Source organism: Bubalus kerabau, chromosome 5 (genome assembly GCF_029407905.1).
Source record: "Bubalus kerabau isolate K-KA32 ecotype Philippines breed swamp buffalo chromosome 5, PCC_UOA_SB_1v2, whole genome shotgun sequence".
NCBI classification, from domain to species: Eukaryota; Metazoa; Chordata; class Mammalia; order Artiodactyla; family Bovidae; genus Bubalus; species Bubalus kerabau.
Window position 1 is genome coordinate 131,016,636 of NC_073628.1, and position 20,580 is coordinate 131,037,215.

At 39.2% G+C, this 20,580-nt stretch overlaps 1 protein-coding gene across 3 annotated transcripts in view; it reads left to right on the plus strand.

The window, feature by feature from the left end:
- Positions 1 to 19,277, plus strand: part of LOC129654100 (complement factor H-related protein 5-like) — a 34,473-nt gene extending 15,196 nt beyond the window's left edge. For 2 of the 3 annotated variants that reach the window (XM_055583680.1, XM_055583681.1), the window contains 2 exons: positions 16,645 to 16,827; positions 18,899 to 19,277. In XM_055583680.1, the coding sequence (XP_055439655.1) occupies positions 16,645 to 16,827; positions 18,899 to 19,095 (380 nt within the window). In that variant the 3' untranslated portion in view covers positions 19,096 to 19,277. Of the gene's footprint in view, positions 1 to 3,431; positions 3,609 to 4,680; positions 4,864 to 5,075; positions 5,256 to 8,893; positions 9,071 to 13,240; positions 13,424 to 16,644; positions 16,828 to 18,898 lie in introns of all 3 variants that reach the window. The other variant, XM_055583679.1, reaches the window with a different exon arrangement.
- The last annotated feature ends 1,303 nt before the right edge of the window (positions 19,278 to 20,580 follow it).

A 20,580-nucleotide genomic window follows, 5' to 3' on the forward strand; every position in this document is an offset into this window, starting at 1 on the left:
AGTTAAAAGAGAGAGACACACACATATATTCATTTATATATCCATTTCTAATTGAATCAGAAGGTATTCATAATGCTTTAGTTTTTATATACATAATAGGTTGACCTGAAACAAATGGACGTCAGTTATTTTTCCAGCAATGAGTTTATTTGGGATCAGCAGAGAATTTTAACTTGGGGTCTGCAACCATGAAGAGTCACATGCAAGTCCCTGCATGGCAAGAGAAGGAGAATTTTTTTTTATAGAGAAGAACAGGAAGCCAGAGGGCTATGTAGACAGTGGCTTTTCATTGGCTGAGTCCTTGCAGGAAAGAAGAGCCTTTCTTCTTCCTGTTGGGCTCTGCTATCTTTATGGAGCATGAGAAACTTCTGGTTTCCTGGCTTTATTGAATTGAGGTTTCTGTTAATATTTAACAAGTGATACAATATTTTACATTATACAGGGTATAATGGAAAGATTCAGAAAACCTAGAGGCAACTTAGCTATGTGTTTTTGAAAAAGTTTTGATATTTAGCTCCTTATTTATAAAATTAAGACTTGCATTTTAATATTCCCTCCTGCTTAAAATGTATTAGATATGTTTTATTCAGGCATTCCAGCTATCTACTTTTTAAACATAATTATCATCTTTTATGTGAAAGTGTAGTGAAATATGTTATATTTTAATTTTTATTTCTCAAAAGATGGATTTTCGTATACTTTGACTGTGAACACTATTCCTATTCTATAAGTAAATTATAAAGTTCATAGCAATACAGGCACACCTCAAGAAACAAGAAAAAAGTCAAATAAATAACCTAACTCTACACCTAAAGCAACTAGAAAAGGAAGAAATGAAGAACCCCAGGGTTAGTAGAAGGAAAGAAATCTTAAAAAATTAGAGCAGAAATAAATGCAAAAGAAACAAAAGAGACCATAGCAAAAATCAACAAAACCAAAAGCTGGTTCTTTGAAAGGATAAATAAAATTGACAAACCATTAGCCAGACTCATCAAGAAACAAAGGGAGAAAAATCAAATCAATAAAATTAGAAATGAAAATGGAGAGATCACAACAGACAACACAGAAATACAAAGGATCATAAGAGACTACTATCAACAATTATATGCCAATAAAATGGACAACGAGGAAGAAATGGACAAATTCTTAGAAAAGTACAACTTTCCAAAACTCGACCAGGAAGAAATAGAAAATCTTAACAGACCCATCACAAGCACGGAAATTGAAACTGTAATAAAAAATCTTCCGGCAAACAAAAGCCCAGGTCCAGACGGCTTCACAGCTGAATTCTACCAAAAATTTAGAGAAGAGCTAACACCTATCCTGCTCAAACTCTTCCAGAAAATTGCAGAGGAAGGTAAACTTCCAAACTCATTCTATGAGGCCACCATCACCCTAATACCAAAACCTGACAAAGATCCCACAAAAAAAGAAAACTACAGGCCAATATCACTGATGAACATAGATGCAAAAATCCTTAACAAAATTCTAGCAATCAGAATCCAACAACACATTAAAAAGATCATACACCATGACCAAGTGGGCTTTATCCCAGGGATGCAAGGATTCTTCAATATCCGCAAATCAATCAATGTAATACACCACATTAACAAATGGAAAAATAAAAACCATATGATTATCTCAATAGATGCAGAGAAAGCCTTTGACAAAATTCAACATCCATTTATGATAAAAACTCTCCAGAAAGCAGGAATAGAAGGAACATACCTCAACATAATCAAAGCTATATATGACAAACCCACAGCAAACATTATCCTCAATGGTGAAAAATTGAAAGCATTTCCTCTAAAGTCAGGAACAAGACAAGGGTGCCCACTTTCACCATTACTATTCAACATAGTTTTGGAAGTTTTGGCCACAGCAATCAGAACAGAAAAAGAAATAAAAGGAATCCAAATTGGAAAAGAAGAAGTAAAGCTCTCACTGTTTGCAGATGACATGGTCCTCTACATAGAAAACCCTAAAGACTCCACCAGAAAATTACTAGAACTAATCAATGACTATAGTTAAGTTGCAGGATATAAAATCAAGTTTTTATTATTAACTAAACAAAGTAAATATTAATAATTTATAAGTAACTTCTCAGAACTTGTCTATAACAATCCTGATCAGATCAGATCAGATCAGTCCCTCAGTCGCGTCCGACTCTTTTCAACTCCATGAATCGCAGCACGCCAGGCCTCCCTGTCCATCACCAACTCCTGGAGTTCACCCAGACTCACGTCCATCGAGGCAGTGATGCCATCCAGCCATCTCATCCTCTGTCGTTCCCTTCTCCTCCTGCCCCCAATCCCTCCCAGCATCAGAGTCTTTTCCAATGAGTCAAAATCTTTTCCACTCTTTGCATGAGGTGGCCAAAGTACTGGAGTTTCAGCTTTAGCATCATTCCTTCCAAAGAAATCCCAGGGCTGATCTCCTTCAGAATGGACTGGTTGGATCTCCTTGCCGTCCAAGGGACTCTCAAGAGTCTTCTCCAACACCACAGTTCAAAAGCATCAATTCTTCAGTGCTCAGCCTTCTTCACAGTCCAACTCTCACATCCATACATGACCACAGGAAAAACCATAGCCTTGACTAGACGGACCTTTGTTGGCAAAGTAATGTCTCTGCTTGCTTTTGAATATGCTATCTAGGTTGGTCATAACTTTCCTTCCAAGGAGTAAGGGTCTTTTAATTTCATGGCTGCAGTCACCACCTGCAGTGATTTTGGAGCCCAGAAAAATAAAGTCTGACACTGTTTCCACTGTTTCCCCATCTATTTCCCATGAAGTGGTGGGACCAGATGCCATGATCTTCGTTTTCTGAATGTTGAGCTTTAAGCCAACTTTTTCACTCTCCACTTTCACCTTTATCAAGAGGCTTTTTAGTTCCTCTTCACTTTCTGCCACAAGGGTGGTGTCATCTGCACATCTGAGGTTATTGATATTTCTCCCAGCAATCTTGATTCCAGCTTGTGTTTCTTCCAGTCCAGCGTTTCTCATGATGTACTCTGCATATAAGTTAAATAAACAGGGTGACAATATACAGCCTTGACGAACTCCTTTTCCTATTTGGAACCAGTCTGTTGTTCCATGTCCAATTCTAACTGTTGCTTCCTGACCTGCATACAAATTTCTCAAGAGGCAGATCAAGTGGTCTGGTATTCCCATCTCTTTCAGAATTTTCCACAGTTTATTGTGATCCACACAGTCAAAGGCTTTGGCATAGACTCTTATACAAAATTTTACCTGGATGCTCAACTGACTAGTTTTTCCAACACATACTTGTTGAATATAAATCTTTTAAAAGGCAAGAATATATGCTGCTCTGTATGTGAAGCTCTCTAAATCTTATTTTTACATAGAAAATGTTAACTTCATTTTTGCAATGATTATTTCACATGTATTCATTTACTCTAATTCTACTTTTAGAAACAGAATGTCAGCTTCCATTTTTAGAAGCAAACGTAGATGCTTATCCAAAGCAAGAAAAATACAAAGTTGGAGATGTGCTGAAATTTTCCTGCAGACAAAGACTTAAAAGAGTTGGGCCGGATTCAGTTCAATGCTACCAATTCGGATGGTCACCTAATTTTCCAACATGCAAAGGTCAATGTTTATTTTAGGATTGATGAAATAGGAATTAGATTTTTATATTAAATCCATGCATTTTATTGGCTCTTGTATTTATAATCTGACAAACTACAAAAAATGCAGAAGGAGGAGGGGCGATAGACCACAGTAATTGAGTTCATAGCTTGTTTAAATTATTTTTGTCAAGGGGTAATTCTACCTCGTGTTTTGAAATATATAAAGGGGTTTTAAAGATCAAAATATTGTAGCTGAGGTTAAGAAGTGCTAGTGTTTTTTCTCCTTAGTATAGGGTATTGGCTATTCTCTTTCTCAAATTTTGAGTTTTTAGTAAGAATAATTCTGAATAAATTAAAGAAGAAAAATGCATAATGAACACATATACTGATCATCTAGATATATAAATGTTACATTTTGCACAGTGTGCTGTGCTAAATTTTTTGTGAAGTAATTTAAAATAAATGATAAACAGTGAGATTTTACTTCTAAATTCTTCAGAATCCCTATATAAGAAATAAGGACATTTACTTACATTTATAAAATGTCTTATTACATTTCTTCAAACTAGCAATAGTTTTTACTATAATCTTATATTCTTTCTATATCCAAATATCCCGGTTGTCCTCAAATACCAATATATTGCAAGTTATTTATTATAGAACCAGGCTGTTACATAAATAAATATCAAGTACGTGGTATGATACACACATACACTTTATGACATAATATTTATAAACACCTGGGCTTCCAGGTGGCTCAATGGTAAAGAATTCTCCTGCCAAGCAGGAGACGTGGGTTTGGTCTCTGGGTCAGGAGGATTCCCCTGGAGACGGAAATGACAACCCACTCCAGTATTCCTGCCTGGGGAATCTGATGGACATAGGAGCCTGGCAGGCTACAGTCACGGGGTCGCAAAGAGTCAGACACGACTTAGCAACTAAACAGCAGCGTAAACACTTAAAACAAACCTGAAAAAAATAAGAACATAGTATAAATGTAACTTAGTTCTAGATCAAACAAAATTGGAACTCCATAATTTGCAATATTTAAGACTATTTAAGCATCATTTACACAGTTTATTTTGTATTAGGGCAAGTGCGATCCTGTGGTCAACCTCCTCAACTGCCCAATGGAAAAATGAAACACAGAAAACAAGAAAAATACGAACACAGTGAAATGGTGGAATGTGATTGCAACCCTAATTTTGTACTGAAGGGGCCTAAGAAAATACAGTGTATGGATGGAGAATGGACAGCTCTGCCCACGTGTGTTGGTAAATAATATTCATGCTTAAACAGGACAGTTACTTCTACTTTGTCTGTATGTATAAATACACATGTAAAAGGATAAAATATTTTAAAGGTAAAGCGGATTCATTTTGATATTTGGCAAATCTAATACAGTTATGTTAAGTTTAAAAATAAAATAAAATTAAAAAAAATAAATAAATAAAGGTAAAGCATATTTTTCGTGACATTTTCTTAGAACCAGGGAAAGCATGTGGATTTATGCCTCAGCTTGAGAATGGCTATAGCCAGCCCTCTGTCCCTCCCTATCGACATGGAGTTTCAGTGGTGTTAAGTTGCAGAAATGCATATACAATGATTGGAAATACTACAATTACATGTATTGATGGAATATGGACCGAGCTTCCTAAGTGTGTTGGTGAGTATATGTTTCTCCATTTTATGTTTGATTGTTTATAACTTTTAAAAATCAATAAATATATTTATACCAGCACAGGCTGGTGCCCACCAGATATTAAATTATTAGGATGTAAGACACTTATTGCTTGCTCTTAATTACTCAATAAACTGAATGGTTAAGGATTTCCTTTGATCTACGAATATTGTGCAAAGTTACTGAGACACTGTGTATCAAGAACATTTTCAACCTCTGTTTTAGATGAATCCCAGACTTCTTTTTCCAGCTATCTTCTGCTCCATCCCATCTTCACCACGTAACAAAGCTATGCAAACGGATTGCTTCTTTAAGCTTCTGGAAAGCCATGCTTTCTTTCTTTTCTTTTTTTTTAAAGAAAACAACTGAGTACCTTGAAAAGTAAAGTGGTGCAGCTGGCACGCAGGGGGTGGCATCGTGTGGGCAGGTAAGAACAGTTACTGAGTGGAGGAAGGCAAGGACTTGGGAGATGGTAGAGGCAAAGAGGATTGGCTGAATAAAGGACAGCACATCTGTACAGTGGGATACTTCTGTCTGTCTTACATAAGCTAGGGCAGAACTTTAAAGTGCGAATCTGCAATGCAATATACCAATAGATATAAGGGTACATAAGTCCCCTACATACAAACCTTCCAGTTGTAAACTTTCAAAGCCACGTTTTCTGAAAACTCGGTGCCTCTCCTCCCTCTTTACTCTTTTCCTGAGATGTCTTTCTCCATTTTAATCACATGTAAAACTATTCATCTTCAAGACTCAACTCAAAATTCACTCACCTGTGAAACCTTTCCTGGTTCATTTTCATCCACCCACAGTCTCATCCTGAAACTCCAGTAGAATAACAGAGCTTCTCCACTGTGCTCTCTGCCTGTACAATTATTGTATAACATTTATTCCACGTCCTGTACCTAAGACACCTGTCTTCCTGTTTAGATTTTAAAGTACCAGAAAGGCAGAGCCCATGTGCATGGACCCAGTGCCTAATTCAGAGCCTTGGTAACCACTTCAGTTTGCGTAGATTTAAAGCTTTTTAAGATTATGTGTCAGTAAGTCGTTCGCAATAGCTTTTGGTTGGCATTGCAAAGGCTCCTCCTCTAGGGTGTGGTCCATGTGGTGCTAGCCTTCTTTCTTATATCACACCCCTGCACCCTCCTTTCTGTTAGTCTAGGCTTTCTCGGAGATATAGGGAGTCTGTAAAGCTTTATTTAACCTTTTAGCTGAATACATCAACCTGTGCATTCAGATCTTATGTTAAGCTTCTACATATGTTTTATAGATTTCTCATTAATACCATTTTCTGCATAAGTTTCTTCACTAGTCTCTTTGAGGTTTTATTGGTAAATAGGACCTTTTATTATCTTATATATTTGAAGCATTATACTTTTATATGCAAGATAATAACAGAATTTTTATGTCAATTTTATTTTCAGCAACTTTGCTGAATTCCCATATTATTTCTCAGAATAAATTTGGATTTTTTTATTTCTATAAATAGGCTTCCAAGGTGGTGCTAGTGGTAAAGAATTCACATGCCAATCACTTAAGAGATGCTAATTCAATCCCTTGGTCAGGATGATCCCTTGGAGAAGGAAATGGCAACCCACTCCAGTATTCTTCCTGGGAAATCCCATGGACAGAGGAGCCTGGAGGGCTACAGTCCATAGGGTTAGGGTTGCAAAGGGTTGGACGCAGCTGAGCATCTGAACATTTCTATAAATAATTACTATCTGATCTTTTTTTATTTCATTGCATCAGCCTGGAAAATACCTCCGTGTGGACCCAAAATAAGAACCAAATTATGTAGCCTGAGTTATACCCACTCAAGTGTTCTTGCCTGGAGAATCCCAGGGATGGGGGAGCCTGGTGGGCTGCCATCTGTGTGGTCGCACAGAGTCGGACACAACTGAAGCAACTTAGCAGCAGCAGGAGCAGCAGCCTGAGTTATAGTACATTCTGGGGTGTTTGGAGTCTCCTCTTAGAGAAAGAGAGACCAGGACCAGGCCTCATCTCTGCTCTTCCTGTTTTCCTAATTCCCTTAACTCTATCCCAGATTTTCAGATTAGCTTGCTTACATATTTCCTCCACAGAAGCCATAAGCTTTATTCCAAGTTTTCCTTTTGGTCTGTCTGCTCTGTGCCCTTGCATCCCAGCAGTCTCTGGACTTTGAGCTACAATGCCTAAGTATTTGCCAGTTTTCTCCTTACAAAGTCAGTTGCTCAGTAGTGTCTGACTCTTTGTGACCCCATGAACTGTAGCCTGACAGTCTCCTCTGTCCATGGGATTTCCCAGGCAAGAATCCCGGAGTGGGTTGCCATTTCCTCCTCCAGGGGATCTTCCCCACCCAGGGATCAAACCCAAGTCTCCTGCATTGCAGATGGACTGTTTACCGCTGAGCCACTAGGGAAGCCCAACAGAGTCAGATCCTGGCCTCCTTTGTTCCATTTCCAGCAATCTCAGTATAGTAAAGTCTTTACTTTTGAACTTAAAAGACTAGCAGATTCTCTGTTGCTGCTTTCAGATTCTAAAGTAGATCACCCAGGCCACTCCTTCCCCATCTCCTTGGCTTTTGGATCATTAACTGGCCCCCTTACTCCTGGGGATGAAAACTCCCAGGGTTAGCTGCTGAACCCCTTTGAGTCTGGCAGACCCCTGGTCACTGGGCCTCCGTGATGACGCACTGAGAGGAACTGTCCCCCACCCCAGGAAGGTGTGAACTGTGTGGCTCATGGTCGCCAATCATGTAGCAGCGGGACACAGGCCTCCAGTCAGCAGCGTCACTTGGGGTACATTTGAAGTGGGAATTAATGGAGAAAAAGGACTTATCAGCAGAGAAGAAGCAGAACTCTCCATGTCTCATTATTCCGTCCTTTGACACACGAAGGGGAGGGTCCCATAGCAATCTATGTATTTGTGGACAAAAGCAGGGCAAGTGTAATATTATATACCACCTCCACAAGCAAGAGACCTTTTGGAAGTGCATGTTTTGAGGATCCATAGGGGAGGGCTGGCGTGCTGCAGTCCATGGGGTTGAAAAGAGTCAGACAAGACTTGGTGACTGAACAACAAAGTGTTATATCAGGGAGGTTCTCCCCGGCACAAGCTCTGACTTACTGACTCTGGGTTTTTGCTAAGCCTCTGAAATGTGGGAATAATTGAACCTCAAGGAACATCCAGATTTATCTCTCTTTATTAATATGATACTGCTACAGACTTATTCGTGCATCACCTCTTTTTATTACTTGAATGCTTTGAAAATATTTCTTCAGCATGATTTAGTGGGTACCTTTTCTTGCCTTAAAGCATTAGGCTGAATGTAGCTACATGAGGACTGACCTTCAGTCAAACCCCTGGACCTAAGCAACCCATCTTGCACTCTCATTTCCCAAGACTTTCTGATCCATTCTTTTGTCGTTCAAACACGGGCTATAGTTTTTTGCTTTCTTTTACTTTTTTTGACAGCACAGCCTACCTCATGCAAAGAAATGAAGAATAATTTCATAGGATGATACTTAAATGCATGAAGCATAATTAAATGATATCATAAATATTTCAGATATTTTATTGAAATGTTGCTTAGTTTCTGTTTAATAGTCTTATTGTGTATGGATATCTTCCTTTTTTAATAGCAACAAACCAACTTAAGAGGTGTGAAAAACCACGGTTTTATACAAGAAGACATTTAAGTTCACATATGTATGAATTTAATCACAATGCCAGAGTAAGTTACAAGTGTGCTGGGAAGAGTACAGACATACAGACAGTCTGCATCGACGGGAAGTGGGACCCTGAACCAGACTGCCTAGGTGAGATTTGTTTGAAAGATTTTGTAGATCGTTTGCTTCTTCACCAGAAAAGTGCTCTTGAAATTAACATGCTTTTAAATTAAATTATTCACTGTGATATATAATCATAAAATTGGAAGGTAAAGTCAGAAACTGCTCATAACCATGGACAGAGGAGCCTGGCAGGTGCTTAGAGAAGATAACTGGTGGCCAGTTTTTCTATATACCGATATTATACTCATTAATGATTATGGAATAAAGAAAATTTGAAACATAGGACAGACTAAGAGAATTTACCACTTAAAGACTCATTTCGAAACAGATCATATCAAATATACATGATGGAATACCAGCTCCTAACGGAAGAGTATAATGGCTGGGACTTAGCTGGTGGTGCAGTGGTTAAGACTTTGCTTTCCAATGCTGGGGATATGGGTTCCTAACCCGGTCCAGGATCTAAGATCCCGCATGTCTCAGGGCCAAAAAACCAAAACATAAAAACAATATTGTAACAAATTCAATAAAAACCTTAAAAGCTTTCTGGGTATGATGGCATTAGAAATTGTGAAGGAGAAAAATATTTGAATATATAATTAAATTTAAATAATGATTTTAAGAAGATAAGTTAACTATAATTTGTCTAAAACAACTAAAATTTTTCATTTTTATTAAATATTTTATTTTTCAACATTATTATTTTTTTATTTTAGGAAGTGAATATTGTTCTGAGAGTTTCAAGAACTTGTTATATGCCTGTGGAATGTTTAGTTAAATTAATCAGCTATAGTTCACTGTTACATTCCCAGTATTAAAACTGTATAGATCACTTTCATAACCACAAAGAAGTAATATTTAAAAGTAATAATGAAATTGACCTCCTCTTCTATCTTTCATTTTGTGAAATAATTCAGTTCCAAATAACCTAATGGAAGAGTATTTAAAATACTAAGAAGTATATTATAATTATAAAACATACAGTAAAACCTATGAGATGCATAATAACCAAAATTTATAGTGACATTCAGAGCCTTAAATGCATATTTTTTAGGAAAAAATAAACTTGTGTGTGTATATATATATATATATACACACACATTAAATAAATATATAGCTAGGGGAAAACATACATTCCAGATGTTAAGAAGAGAAAGAAATAATAAAAGTAAAGGCAGAAGGAAGTGAATGAAATAGAATATTTTACTTAGAGTTGATTCCTTAAGTAAAACTAATTCTTAAAAAGATTAAGCAGACCTGTCTAACCAATTTTACTCTAATTAAGAAGAATGGTGGGAAGTCTGAAAAAAGTATCCTGCAACCAAGAAGTAGATGAAAATACAAATTTAGGGAAATAGGAGAATACCATTTTTTTTCTTCCTTTTTTTTTAAATTTTATTTTATTTTTAAACTTTACAATATTGTATTAGTTTTGCCAAATATCGAAATGAATCCACCACAGGTATACATGTGTTCCCCATCCTGAACCCTCCTCCCTCCTCCCTCCCCATACCCTCCCTCTGGGTCGTCCCAGTGCACCAGCCCCAAGCATCCAGTATCGTGCATCGAACCTGGACTGACGACTTGTTTCATACATGATATTATACATGTTTCAATGCCATTCTCCCAAATCTTCCCACCCTCTCCCTCTCCCACAGAGTCCATAAGACTGTTCTATACATCAGTGTCTCTTTTGCTGTCTCATACACAGGGTTATTGTTACCATCTTTCTAAATTCCATATATATGTGTTAGTATACTGTATTGGTGTTTTTCTTTCTGGCTTACTTCACTCTGTATAATAGGCTCCAGTTTCATCCACCTCATTAGAACTGATTCAAATGTATTCTTTTTAATGGCTGAGAAATACTCCATTGTGTATATGAACTATAAAACTCCTAGAGGAGAACATAGGCAAAACACTCTCCAACATACATCACAGCAGGATCCTCTATGACCCACCTCACAGAATATTGGAAATAAAAGCAAAAATAAACAAATGGGACCTAATTAAATTTAAAAGCTTCTGCACAACAAAGGAAACTATTAGCAAAGTGAAAAGGCAGCCTTCAGAATGGGAGAAAATAATAGCAAATGAAGCAACTGACAAACAACTGATCTCAAAAATATACAAGCAACTCCTACAGCTCAACTCCAGAAAAATAAATGACCCAGTCAAAAAATGGGCCAAAGAACTAAATAGACATTTCTTCAAAGAAGACATACAGATGGCTAACAAACACATGAAAAGATGCTCAACATCACTCATTATCAGAGAAATGCAAATCAAAACCACTATGAGGTACCATTTCATGCCAGTCAGAATGGCTGCAATCCAAAAGTCTACAAGCAATAAATGCTGGAGAGGATGTGGAGAAAAGGGAACCCTCTTACACTGTTGGTGGGAATGCAAACTAGTACAGCCACTATGGAGAACAGTGTGGAGATTCCTTAAAAAACTGGAAATAGAACTGCCTTATGATCCAGCAATCCCACTGCTGGGCATACACACTGAGGAAACCAGAAGGGAAAGAGACACGTGTACCCCAATGTTCATCGCAGCACTGTTTACAATAGCCAGGACATGGAAGCAACCTAGATATCCATCAGCAGATGAATGGATGAGAATACCATATTTTAAAGTAAAGAAATTTAGGGACTTCCCTGGAGATGCAGTGGGTGGGACTCTGCACTTTCACTGATGAGGGCAAAGGTTCAAATCCCTGGCTGGGGAACCTAGATTCTGTAAGCTACGTGGTGCAGTAAAAAAAAAAAAAAAAAACAACAACAAAACACCTCTTTTTTTGCAGAGAAGCACCACCAGACAGCAGCCTGTGCCCTGGGTGGGATGCGCTGGAGCAGAGCAGCCCCGCCAGTCTCGGTCAGGAGGTGGGCCTGCGGCTCTGACCTTCGCCCTGGAGGGGGAAGTGCTGAAGCAGAGCATGCCCGCCAGTCTTGGTCAGGAAGTGGGCCTGAGGCTCTGACCTGTGCCCTGGGGCGGGATGCGCTGAAGCAGAGCACCCCCGCGAGTCTTGGTCAGGAGGTGGGCCTGCGGCTCTGACCGCAGTGCTCCGGCGCTAAGGTGACCATTTAAAGTGCTTCCCTAAGAAAAAGTCCACTGACCAAAAAAGAGTTAGTTGCTAGTCAGACAGAGGCATTCTAACCACATCCACCAGCAGGCACTGTTCTGTTTAGAAGAAAATGCAGATTATGGAAATCCTTTATTGCCATCAAAGTTTAGGCTGTTGACCCTCCCTCCCATCTCCCTCCCCACCCCACCCCTCTAGGTTGTTACAGAGCCCCTGTTTGAGTTCCCTGAATCAGACAGCAAATTCCCACTGGCTATCTATTTTACATATGGTATTGTAAATCTCCGTGTTACTAACTCCATACATCTCTAGAGGGAGGTTCAAGAGATAGGGGACATATGTATACCTATGGCTGATTCATATTGATGTTGGCAGAAACCAACAGAATTCTTTAAAATTATCCTTCAATTAAAAAATAAATGTAAAATAAAAATAAAAGAATAGGTGGTCAAGGGAAGCCTTGGCTGGTTCTGTCATTACTGTTGCTATTTAAATATTTTTTTTTGTTCTAACATGTTTGAACTACATGCACATAACTTTTTTGAATCATGAGGGTTAGCTAGAAGAAATTAAAAGGGCTAATCTGAAAAATTATACAAGAGTACTGACAGCGTAGTGATTAGGAGATAGAAAGGGGGACCTGAGAAATTTTACATCAATTATTACAACACAGACATGCTTTTTAAACCAAAAACTATGTTAACATAAAATACAGGTATTACTATAGCACAGTATATGTTGTTGTAGTTTAGGCACTAAGTTGTGTTTGACTCTTTGTGACCCCATGGACCGTAGCCCACCAGCCTCCTCTGTCCATGGGATTCTCCAGGCAAGAATACTGGAGTGGGTTGCCATACCCTCCCAGGGGATCTTCCTGACCCAGGGATAGAACCCAAATCTCTTTCATTGGCAGGCGGATTCTTAAACCACTGAGCCACCAGGGAAGCCCAGCATTGTATACACTATATGTATACATATATGTATGTGTATATGTATGTATGCAGAGAAAGAGAGAGTTAGTTATTGGATGTCCCATTATACTGAAATGTCATCTTGTTGAGCTGTTTTTCCTTAGCTTTTATTAATCAAATAATGCAATCTTTTGGTAGGAAAAAAGAAGCAACTGTGCCCACCTCCACCTCAGATTCCTAATGCTCAGAACATGCTAACCACAGTGAATTACCAAGAAGGAGAGAAGGTCGCTGTCCTCTGTAAAGAAAATCATGCATTTCTGGAAGCAAAAGAACTTGTGTGCAAAAGTGGACAATGGCAGTCCTTACCACACTGTGTAGGTCAGTATTTGTTTCTAAATAATGTTTAAAAAGAGGTTTCTGATCTTCGCTTTATCTAAAGAACAGGAAAAAAAAACTTATGACCTATTTATTACACAATATTCTGAAGCATTAAACTGTCATCTAGTTACCCAATTCTGTCCATTTTTATAAATTTTTATTTTATTTTTAAACTTTACAATATTGTATTAGTTTTGCCAAATATCGTCTGCCACAGGTATACCTGTGTTCCCCATCCTGAACCCTCCTCCCTCCTCCCTCCCCATACCCTCCCTCTGGGTAGTCCCAGCGCACCAGCCCCAAGCATCCAGTATCGTGCATCGAACCTGGACTGGCGACTCGTTTCATACATGATATTATACAGGTTTCAATGCCATTCTCCCAAATCTCCCCACCCTCTCCCTCTCCCACAGAGTCCATAAGACTGATCTATACATCAGTGTCTCTTTTGCTGTCTCATACACAGGGTTATTGTTACCATCTTTCTAAATTCCATATGTATGCGTTAGTATACTGTATTGGTGTTTTTCTTTCTGGCTTACTTCACTCTGTATAATAGGTTCTAGTTTCATCCACCTCATTAGAACTGATTCAAATGTATTCTTTTTAATGGCTGAGTAATACTCCATTGTGTATATGTCCATGTTTTAAACTGTTTCTCTAAGATGTATCTCCAACAGTGACCAGAGAAGAAACAGGTTTGAGACCTTCACTGGAAACTTGATTCTATTCATTAGAATTACTCAATATCCAGCGTTAAGATGTAGAGCGGGCAATCTGAGAGTGGTCAAGGCTAGGGTTTGAATTTGGTAATTGCTGCCGGAGAGATGATATGAAAGTTTTGGGACAGGCTGGGAACACATGAAGAGTTTACATGTCTAAACAAGAGAGAAAGAGGTGGGCAAAGAGAAGCAGCCAAACAAGGTTGCAGGAGATAAACTAGGGAAGGTTGCTAAAATAATTCCAGGACCCAATTGCAATGTGGGGGTGCTACCCCTCATTCTACAAGCAAGTGTCCTACAATTTGACTCAGTTCTGACACTGTCTACCCAGAGACAGCCTCAGATCTCACAGGCTAAGGACCCAGTCTTAAAAGACTGCTCCCTGCAGCCCCAGTTCAGATGCTGGTTGCATGTCCAGGTTGTGACCTGTGCTTCTGACCGACCAGGTATAGATGAAGTTTTCCATGACCCTCTCCTTGGGTTCCCTACTTTGCTGGAGCAGCTCACCACACTCAGAAGCAGTCTACTCACTAGATCACCATTGTATTACAAAAGGGGACAGCTCGGGAACAGCCAGATGAGAGCTACGCTCAGGACAAAGTGTGGGGGAGGGCGCAGAGCTGCCATGCCCCCTCCAGGCGTGGCTCTTCCCGCAATCTTCCCACAGGAAGCCCTGTGGACCCTGTCTTTTGTGGGGTTATGGAAGCTTCAGTAGGTTGGCACCATTGATCAAATCCGTGGCCATGGGTGATGGATTAGACCTTCAGGCCCTCTGCCCTCCCTGCAGGTCAGGGTGGGACTGAAAGCTTCAGCCTTCTCGTCACGTGATGGTTCTCCTGGCAACCAGCACATCCTTGTCTTATCGAAGGGCTTTCTGAAAATCGCGTCATTGATGGAACAAAAGGCACCTTGATTGCTTTCCATCTTCAGGAGATTCCAAGGGTTTCCAGAGCTCTGTGCAAGAAGCAGGAGTCAGACCAAATGTTTGCTTCTTTTTAAAAATCACAACACCACAACTGATGTCCCAAAGCAATGCCAATGATACAAGTAAACAAAAACAAAAACAAAAGCCTTATTTTAAAATGTTATTTGACAGGATGACAAACATTTCAAAGACTGCTTAGCACTGGGCAAGATGCCTGAGAATTGAACAGTGGATTTAACAAGGAGCTCATCCTGGTGCTCTGTGATGACCTAGAGCGGTGGGTTGAGGGGAGGGGAGGGGGGTTCACGAAGGAGGGGATATACGTATCATCTTGGCTGATTTGTGTTGTCTGGCAGAAACCAACGCAACATTGTAAAGCAATTTTCTTCCAAATAAAAAAAGTTAAAATAATAATAACATAGGAGGAAGGGAAGTAAATGGAGATAGAGATGGGAAAAAAAAAAAAAAGCAGTGGATTTAGCTACCTGAAATTCATTGGTAACTTTGCCTTTACCTGATGAAGCTGTGACTTTTTCAGCGCATTTCTATGCTGGTTACAGATTCAGCAGAGGAGACATTGGTGACACAGCAGAAAGAGGACAATTCACGGGCAGGGCCTTTGCTGGTGTAGAGGGTATGGAATCCAAAGTCCACATGAAGGAACTGGTTTGAGAAAAGAGCAGAGACAACAAGTGAAACAGGAGAGAGAAGAAATTACTTGCAATCAGATGTCTGATTCGGTCACTCTGTATCTGTAGCTTTTGTGACCATGTAGGGAGATCAGTCAGTACCATGGAACTTATTCCAGCCAATCTTAACATGAAGTTGAAACATGATGGACAGAGAAAGAGGCTCACGCTATTATTTGGAGTTAAAAAAGTAAATGCAGAAGAGTGTGTCTACAAGTCATTTCAGTAAAATTAAAAGTTCATGACCATAACTGATAGCTACATGATGTTTACATAACAGTAACAGTTGCCCCAGAGAATAAAAATGGGAAGGGAGTTTCTTATTTTTACCTTCCCTCTGTAATTAAACGTTTTTATGGGGAAAGGTGAAATAGACCAGAGATTTACTCACCAGTCCATCAGGCTTTAAATAAAAACAGTTTTTAATACTTATATAACCTTATATATGGACTTCCCGATGGCTCAGCAGTAAAGAATCCACCTGCAATGCAGGAGATATGGGCTCGGTTCCTGGGTCGGGAAGATCCCCTGGAGGAAGGCATGGCAACCCACTCCAGTATTCTTGCCTGGAGAATCCCATGGACAGAGCCTGGTGGGCTATGGTCCATTGGGTTGCAAACTGTCAGACACGGCTGTAGAGACTGACCACACAAGCATGCCCTGATATATGCTTAATACTTATTTTGTGTGTGTCTTATTTTAGGGTGAAAGAAAGCATTATAGTTCTAGTTATCAGGTTGCATGATAGAAATTTTATAATGAGCTATTTGGACTCTCGGACATCATGTAAATAAGATATTGAAGATATGAAATATGGAACTTCGCATTATTCCATTTATACTGCAATACTGACTCTTTTTTTAACACTTGCATGTCATCTTCCAGAGACTGCACAATACTGTGGGCCCCCTCCGCCTATTGACAATGGAGACATCACCTCCTTCCCCTTATCAGCATACTCTCCAGGGTCGATGGTCCAGTACCGCTGCCAGTCTTTCTATGAGCTCCGGGGAAATCTGACTGTGACGTGCAGAAATGGACGGTGGTCAGAACCACCCACATGCATTGGTGAGTTCTTCATATTTTCCTGGAGTCTGAAACTTGATGTTTATAGAATTTTCATGGACTAATTTTGTAGGATAATTTTTACTTAAATTCATTCAGCCAAAAACTTGTTAACAAGTGTAGGTATATAACTGAACATTTTTTTTTAATCTGCTTTAAAGCAGAGTGGGAAAAAAGTTTCTTTAAAAATGATAAATCAGGACTTCCCTGGTGGTACAGTGGATAAGAATCTGCCTGCCGATGCAGGGGACATGAGTTCGATCCCTGATCCGGGGAGATTCCACATGCTGAGGAACAACTAAAGCCCCTAGGCTGCAACTTCTGAGCCTGTGCACCTAGAGCCCCTGCTCTTCAGCAAGAGAAGTCACTGCGATGAGAAGCCCGTGCAATGCAACGGGAGAGCAGCCCCCGCTACTCTCTGCAACTAGAGACAAGCCTATGCAGCAACAAGACCCAGCACAGCCAAAAATAAATACATTTTTAAAAAAAAACAATAATATAAATGCACTTTAAAGAGACCCAAAATACACAGTGCATTACAAAACTCCATGAATATCCCAAGTCATTTAACCACAGGACATATTCTTACACCACAAAATATTGTCATGTTACCAACATCTGAGGATTTTTTTCAGGAGACCATTTGTGAAATTATGGTCTGGGAGTTGTTCTTTATCAGTATGCAAAATTCTACTTGTAAACCTGATGGTTTTTCCTGGAAGAACTCTTTGCAGACCAGTGCTAACGTGGATTTTTACTCCCACGTGGCTGGGAGTTCTAGCAGGGAAAGTAGAAAAACTGGCAAGGTTAGCAAGTCGCCTCCCAAATCTGCACTATATCTTCTTCTTTTTTAAATGTGTATTTGGCTGCAGGTCCTAGTTGGCACGAGTTCTCTAGTTGTGGTACTCTGGCTCAGTAGTTGTGGTACGCCAGATTATTTGCTCTGGGGAATGTGGGATCTTAGTCCCCCAACCAGGGATCAAACCCGTGCCCCTGCAGTGAAAGTGTGCAGTCAACCATTCAACCATCAGGGAAGTCTCTCTGACTCTCTTAATGAAATTATAAAGTGGGGCAAACTCTTTGAAGGGCAGTTTGGGAATAAACTTCAGATTTTAAAAACATGCATCCTTTGACCTCACTACTTTATTTCTGGAAGACTAATCTATATACGCACTCTTGCAAGTGTAAAAGAATCTGTACAAGGATATTCACAGCCACATTGTCTAGCACAATAAGAAATGGAATCTACATAATTTCTATCAGTAGTCTTATGAGATTTGTTTTATTAACAACCTGTGCCAATGAATGAAGAAACGAGGCACAGAACACCTTAGTATTTGATTTAAGCCGCTTGGTGAGTATCTGGTGGTGTTAGGATTCATACATCACTTTATTGACAAAGGTCCATCTAGTCAAAGCTATGGTTTTTCCATAGTTATATACGGATGTGAGAGTTGGATTATAAAGAAGGCTGAGAGCCAAAGAATTGATGCTCTTGAAATGTGGTGATGGAGAAAACTCCTGAGAGTCCCTGGACTGCAAGGAGATCCAACCAGTCAATCCTAAAGGAAATCAGTCCTGAATATTCATTGGAAGGACTGATGCTGAAGTTGAAGCTCCAATACTTTGGCCACCTGATGCGAAGAGTTGACTCACTGGAAAAGATCCCAATGCTGGAAAAGATTGAGGGCAAGAGAAGGGGGAGACAGAGGTTGAGATGGTTGGATGACATCACTGACTCAATGGACATGAGGTTGAGCAAATTCCAGGAGATAGTGAAGGACAGGGAAGCCTGGCTTCCATATTCTGGCTCAAAACACTAAATTATGTGAATTTGGAAAATTTATTCTGCTTCTCTGAGCTTCCATCTCCTCATGGGTAGCATGGAGAGATAATGCCCAGCATTTATAAATGATACATACAAAATGCTAAGAACTACATCTAGTATAACTGAATATTAACTTTTAATATTCTTTTATAATTTTATTTAGTTCCAGATTTTCTTAAATGCAATTTCACTGTTCTTGGATAAGGAAATATATATTATTAATTACCTTATTATTTTTTCTTTCAGATGCATGTATCATATCTGAAGACAGAATGAACAAAAATAACATACAGTTAAAATGGAGAAACCCCCCAAAAAGATATGCTAAAACAGGGGATTTCATTGAATTTGAGTGTAAACATTCACATAAAGAGAGAACACCCATACAATCATTTCGAGTCCTCTGTCAGGAAGGGAAATTTGAATACCCCACATGTGAATGAAACAAGCACAACTTCCCTGGATGTAGCCTTAAAAGTAATCTTACAGGTAGGCTGTTAGTATTTGTTATGTAGTCACTGCTACAGTTATTTTCTTTATACTTTCAGGGATGGTTTATCACAGTTTTAATTAGAACTCTGGATTTTCAGAGGTTCTTAAATTTGTAAGCTGAGTACCCAAGGCTTCTTTCATAGCAGGACCATGCGTATCCCAGTCCTGAGTCCCCCTCTCCTGTAACACATGCAGAAACATGCCCGCCTTCAGCGCTTAGTTCCACACACCCTCTTCTCATTGTCTGAAATTTACAGCTTCAAGGCTTTCTGAGTCAACTTTATTTCAGAGGAAGTGGTGTTGTTAGGATAATCTCTTTTCTTACATTATTATAATTTCATAAAAACACAAACACTGTCACCCCTATGTTTGTAGCAAGCATTAGTATGTTTAGTGTATAAACATACTAATAGGTTTTTCCATTAGTATGTTTAAACTAATGTATAAACTAATTTATTCTAATAATTAGTTTAATTATTAATAATTAAACTAATTCAGGAAATCAGTCCTGAATATTCATTGGAAGGACTGATGCTGAAGCTCAAACTCCAATACTTTGACCACCTGATGTGAAGAACTGACTCATTTGAAAAGACCCTGATGCTGGGAAAGGTTGAAGGTGGGAGAAGAAAGGGGCAACAGGATGAGATGGTTGGATGGCATCACTGACTCGATGCACATGAGTTTGAGCAAGCTCCGGGAGTTGGTGATGGACAGGGAAGCCTGGCATGCTGCAGTCCATGGGGTTGCAAAGAGTCGGACACGACTGAGTGACTGAACTGAACTGAAAAACAACCCAGGTGCTCATTAATATACACAAGAGCTAAACAAAATTTACAATGAAACAATGAAATATTATGAAGTATTATTACATGTCATAACATGAATGAATCTCAGAAACATGCTAAGTGTCAAAAGCGTGTCACAGAAGACTACATATTATGTGGCTTCATCTATATGGCATGTCCAGAGTAGACAAATGTAGAGAGACACAAGGGAGACTCGTGATCTTCTAGGGTTAGAATTGGGGAGGGGCTGATGCCTGAAAGCTAAGGGTGATGAGTGTTCTACAACTGATTATGGTGATGATTGCACGGCTCTGTGATTACGCCAGGAAGCACTCAATTGTACGTTTTAAATGGGCTGATTGTATGGTATGTGAACTATACCTCAATAAAGGTATTTTCAAAAATAGTGGTCAACAATTTTAAATCAATGAGAAACACAGGGAATGTAAAAAACAAAAAACTAAGACAGTATCAAAATCTGAGGAATTTATACTAACTCAAAGATTGGTAGTCTTGAATTAAAAAAAATAAGAACTTGTAAATCACTCTTGCTGTTAAAACAGCTGACCTCTAGGTTAGGAGGAAGCAGGTATTAATAGAAGTTTTATTTCTCCTCCTCAGTATTGAGGGGGAAATCTTGAACTGGGA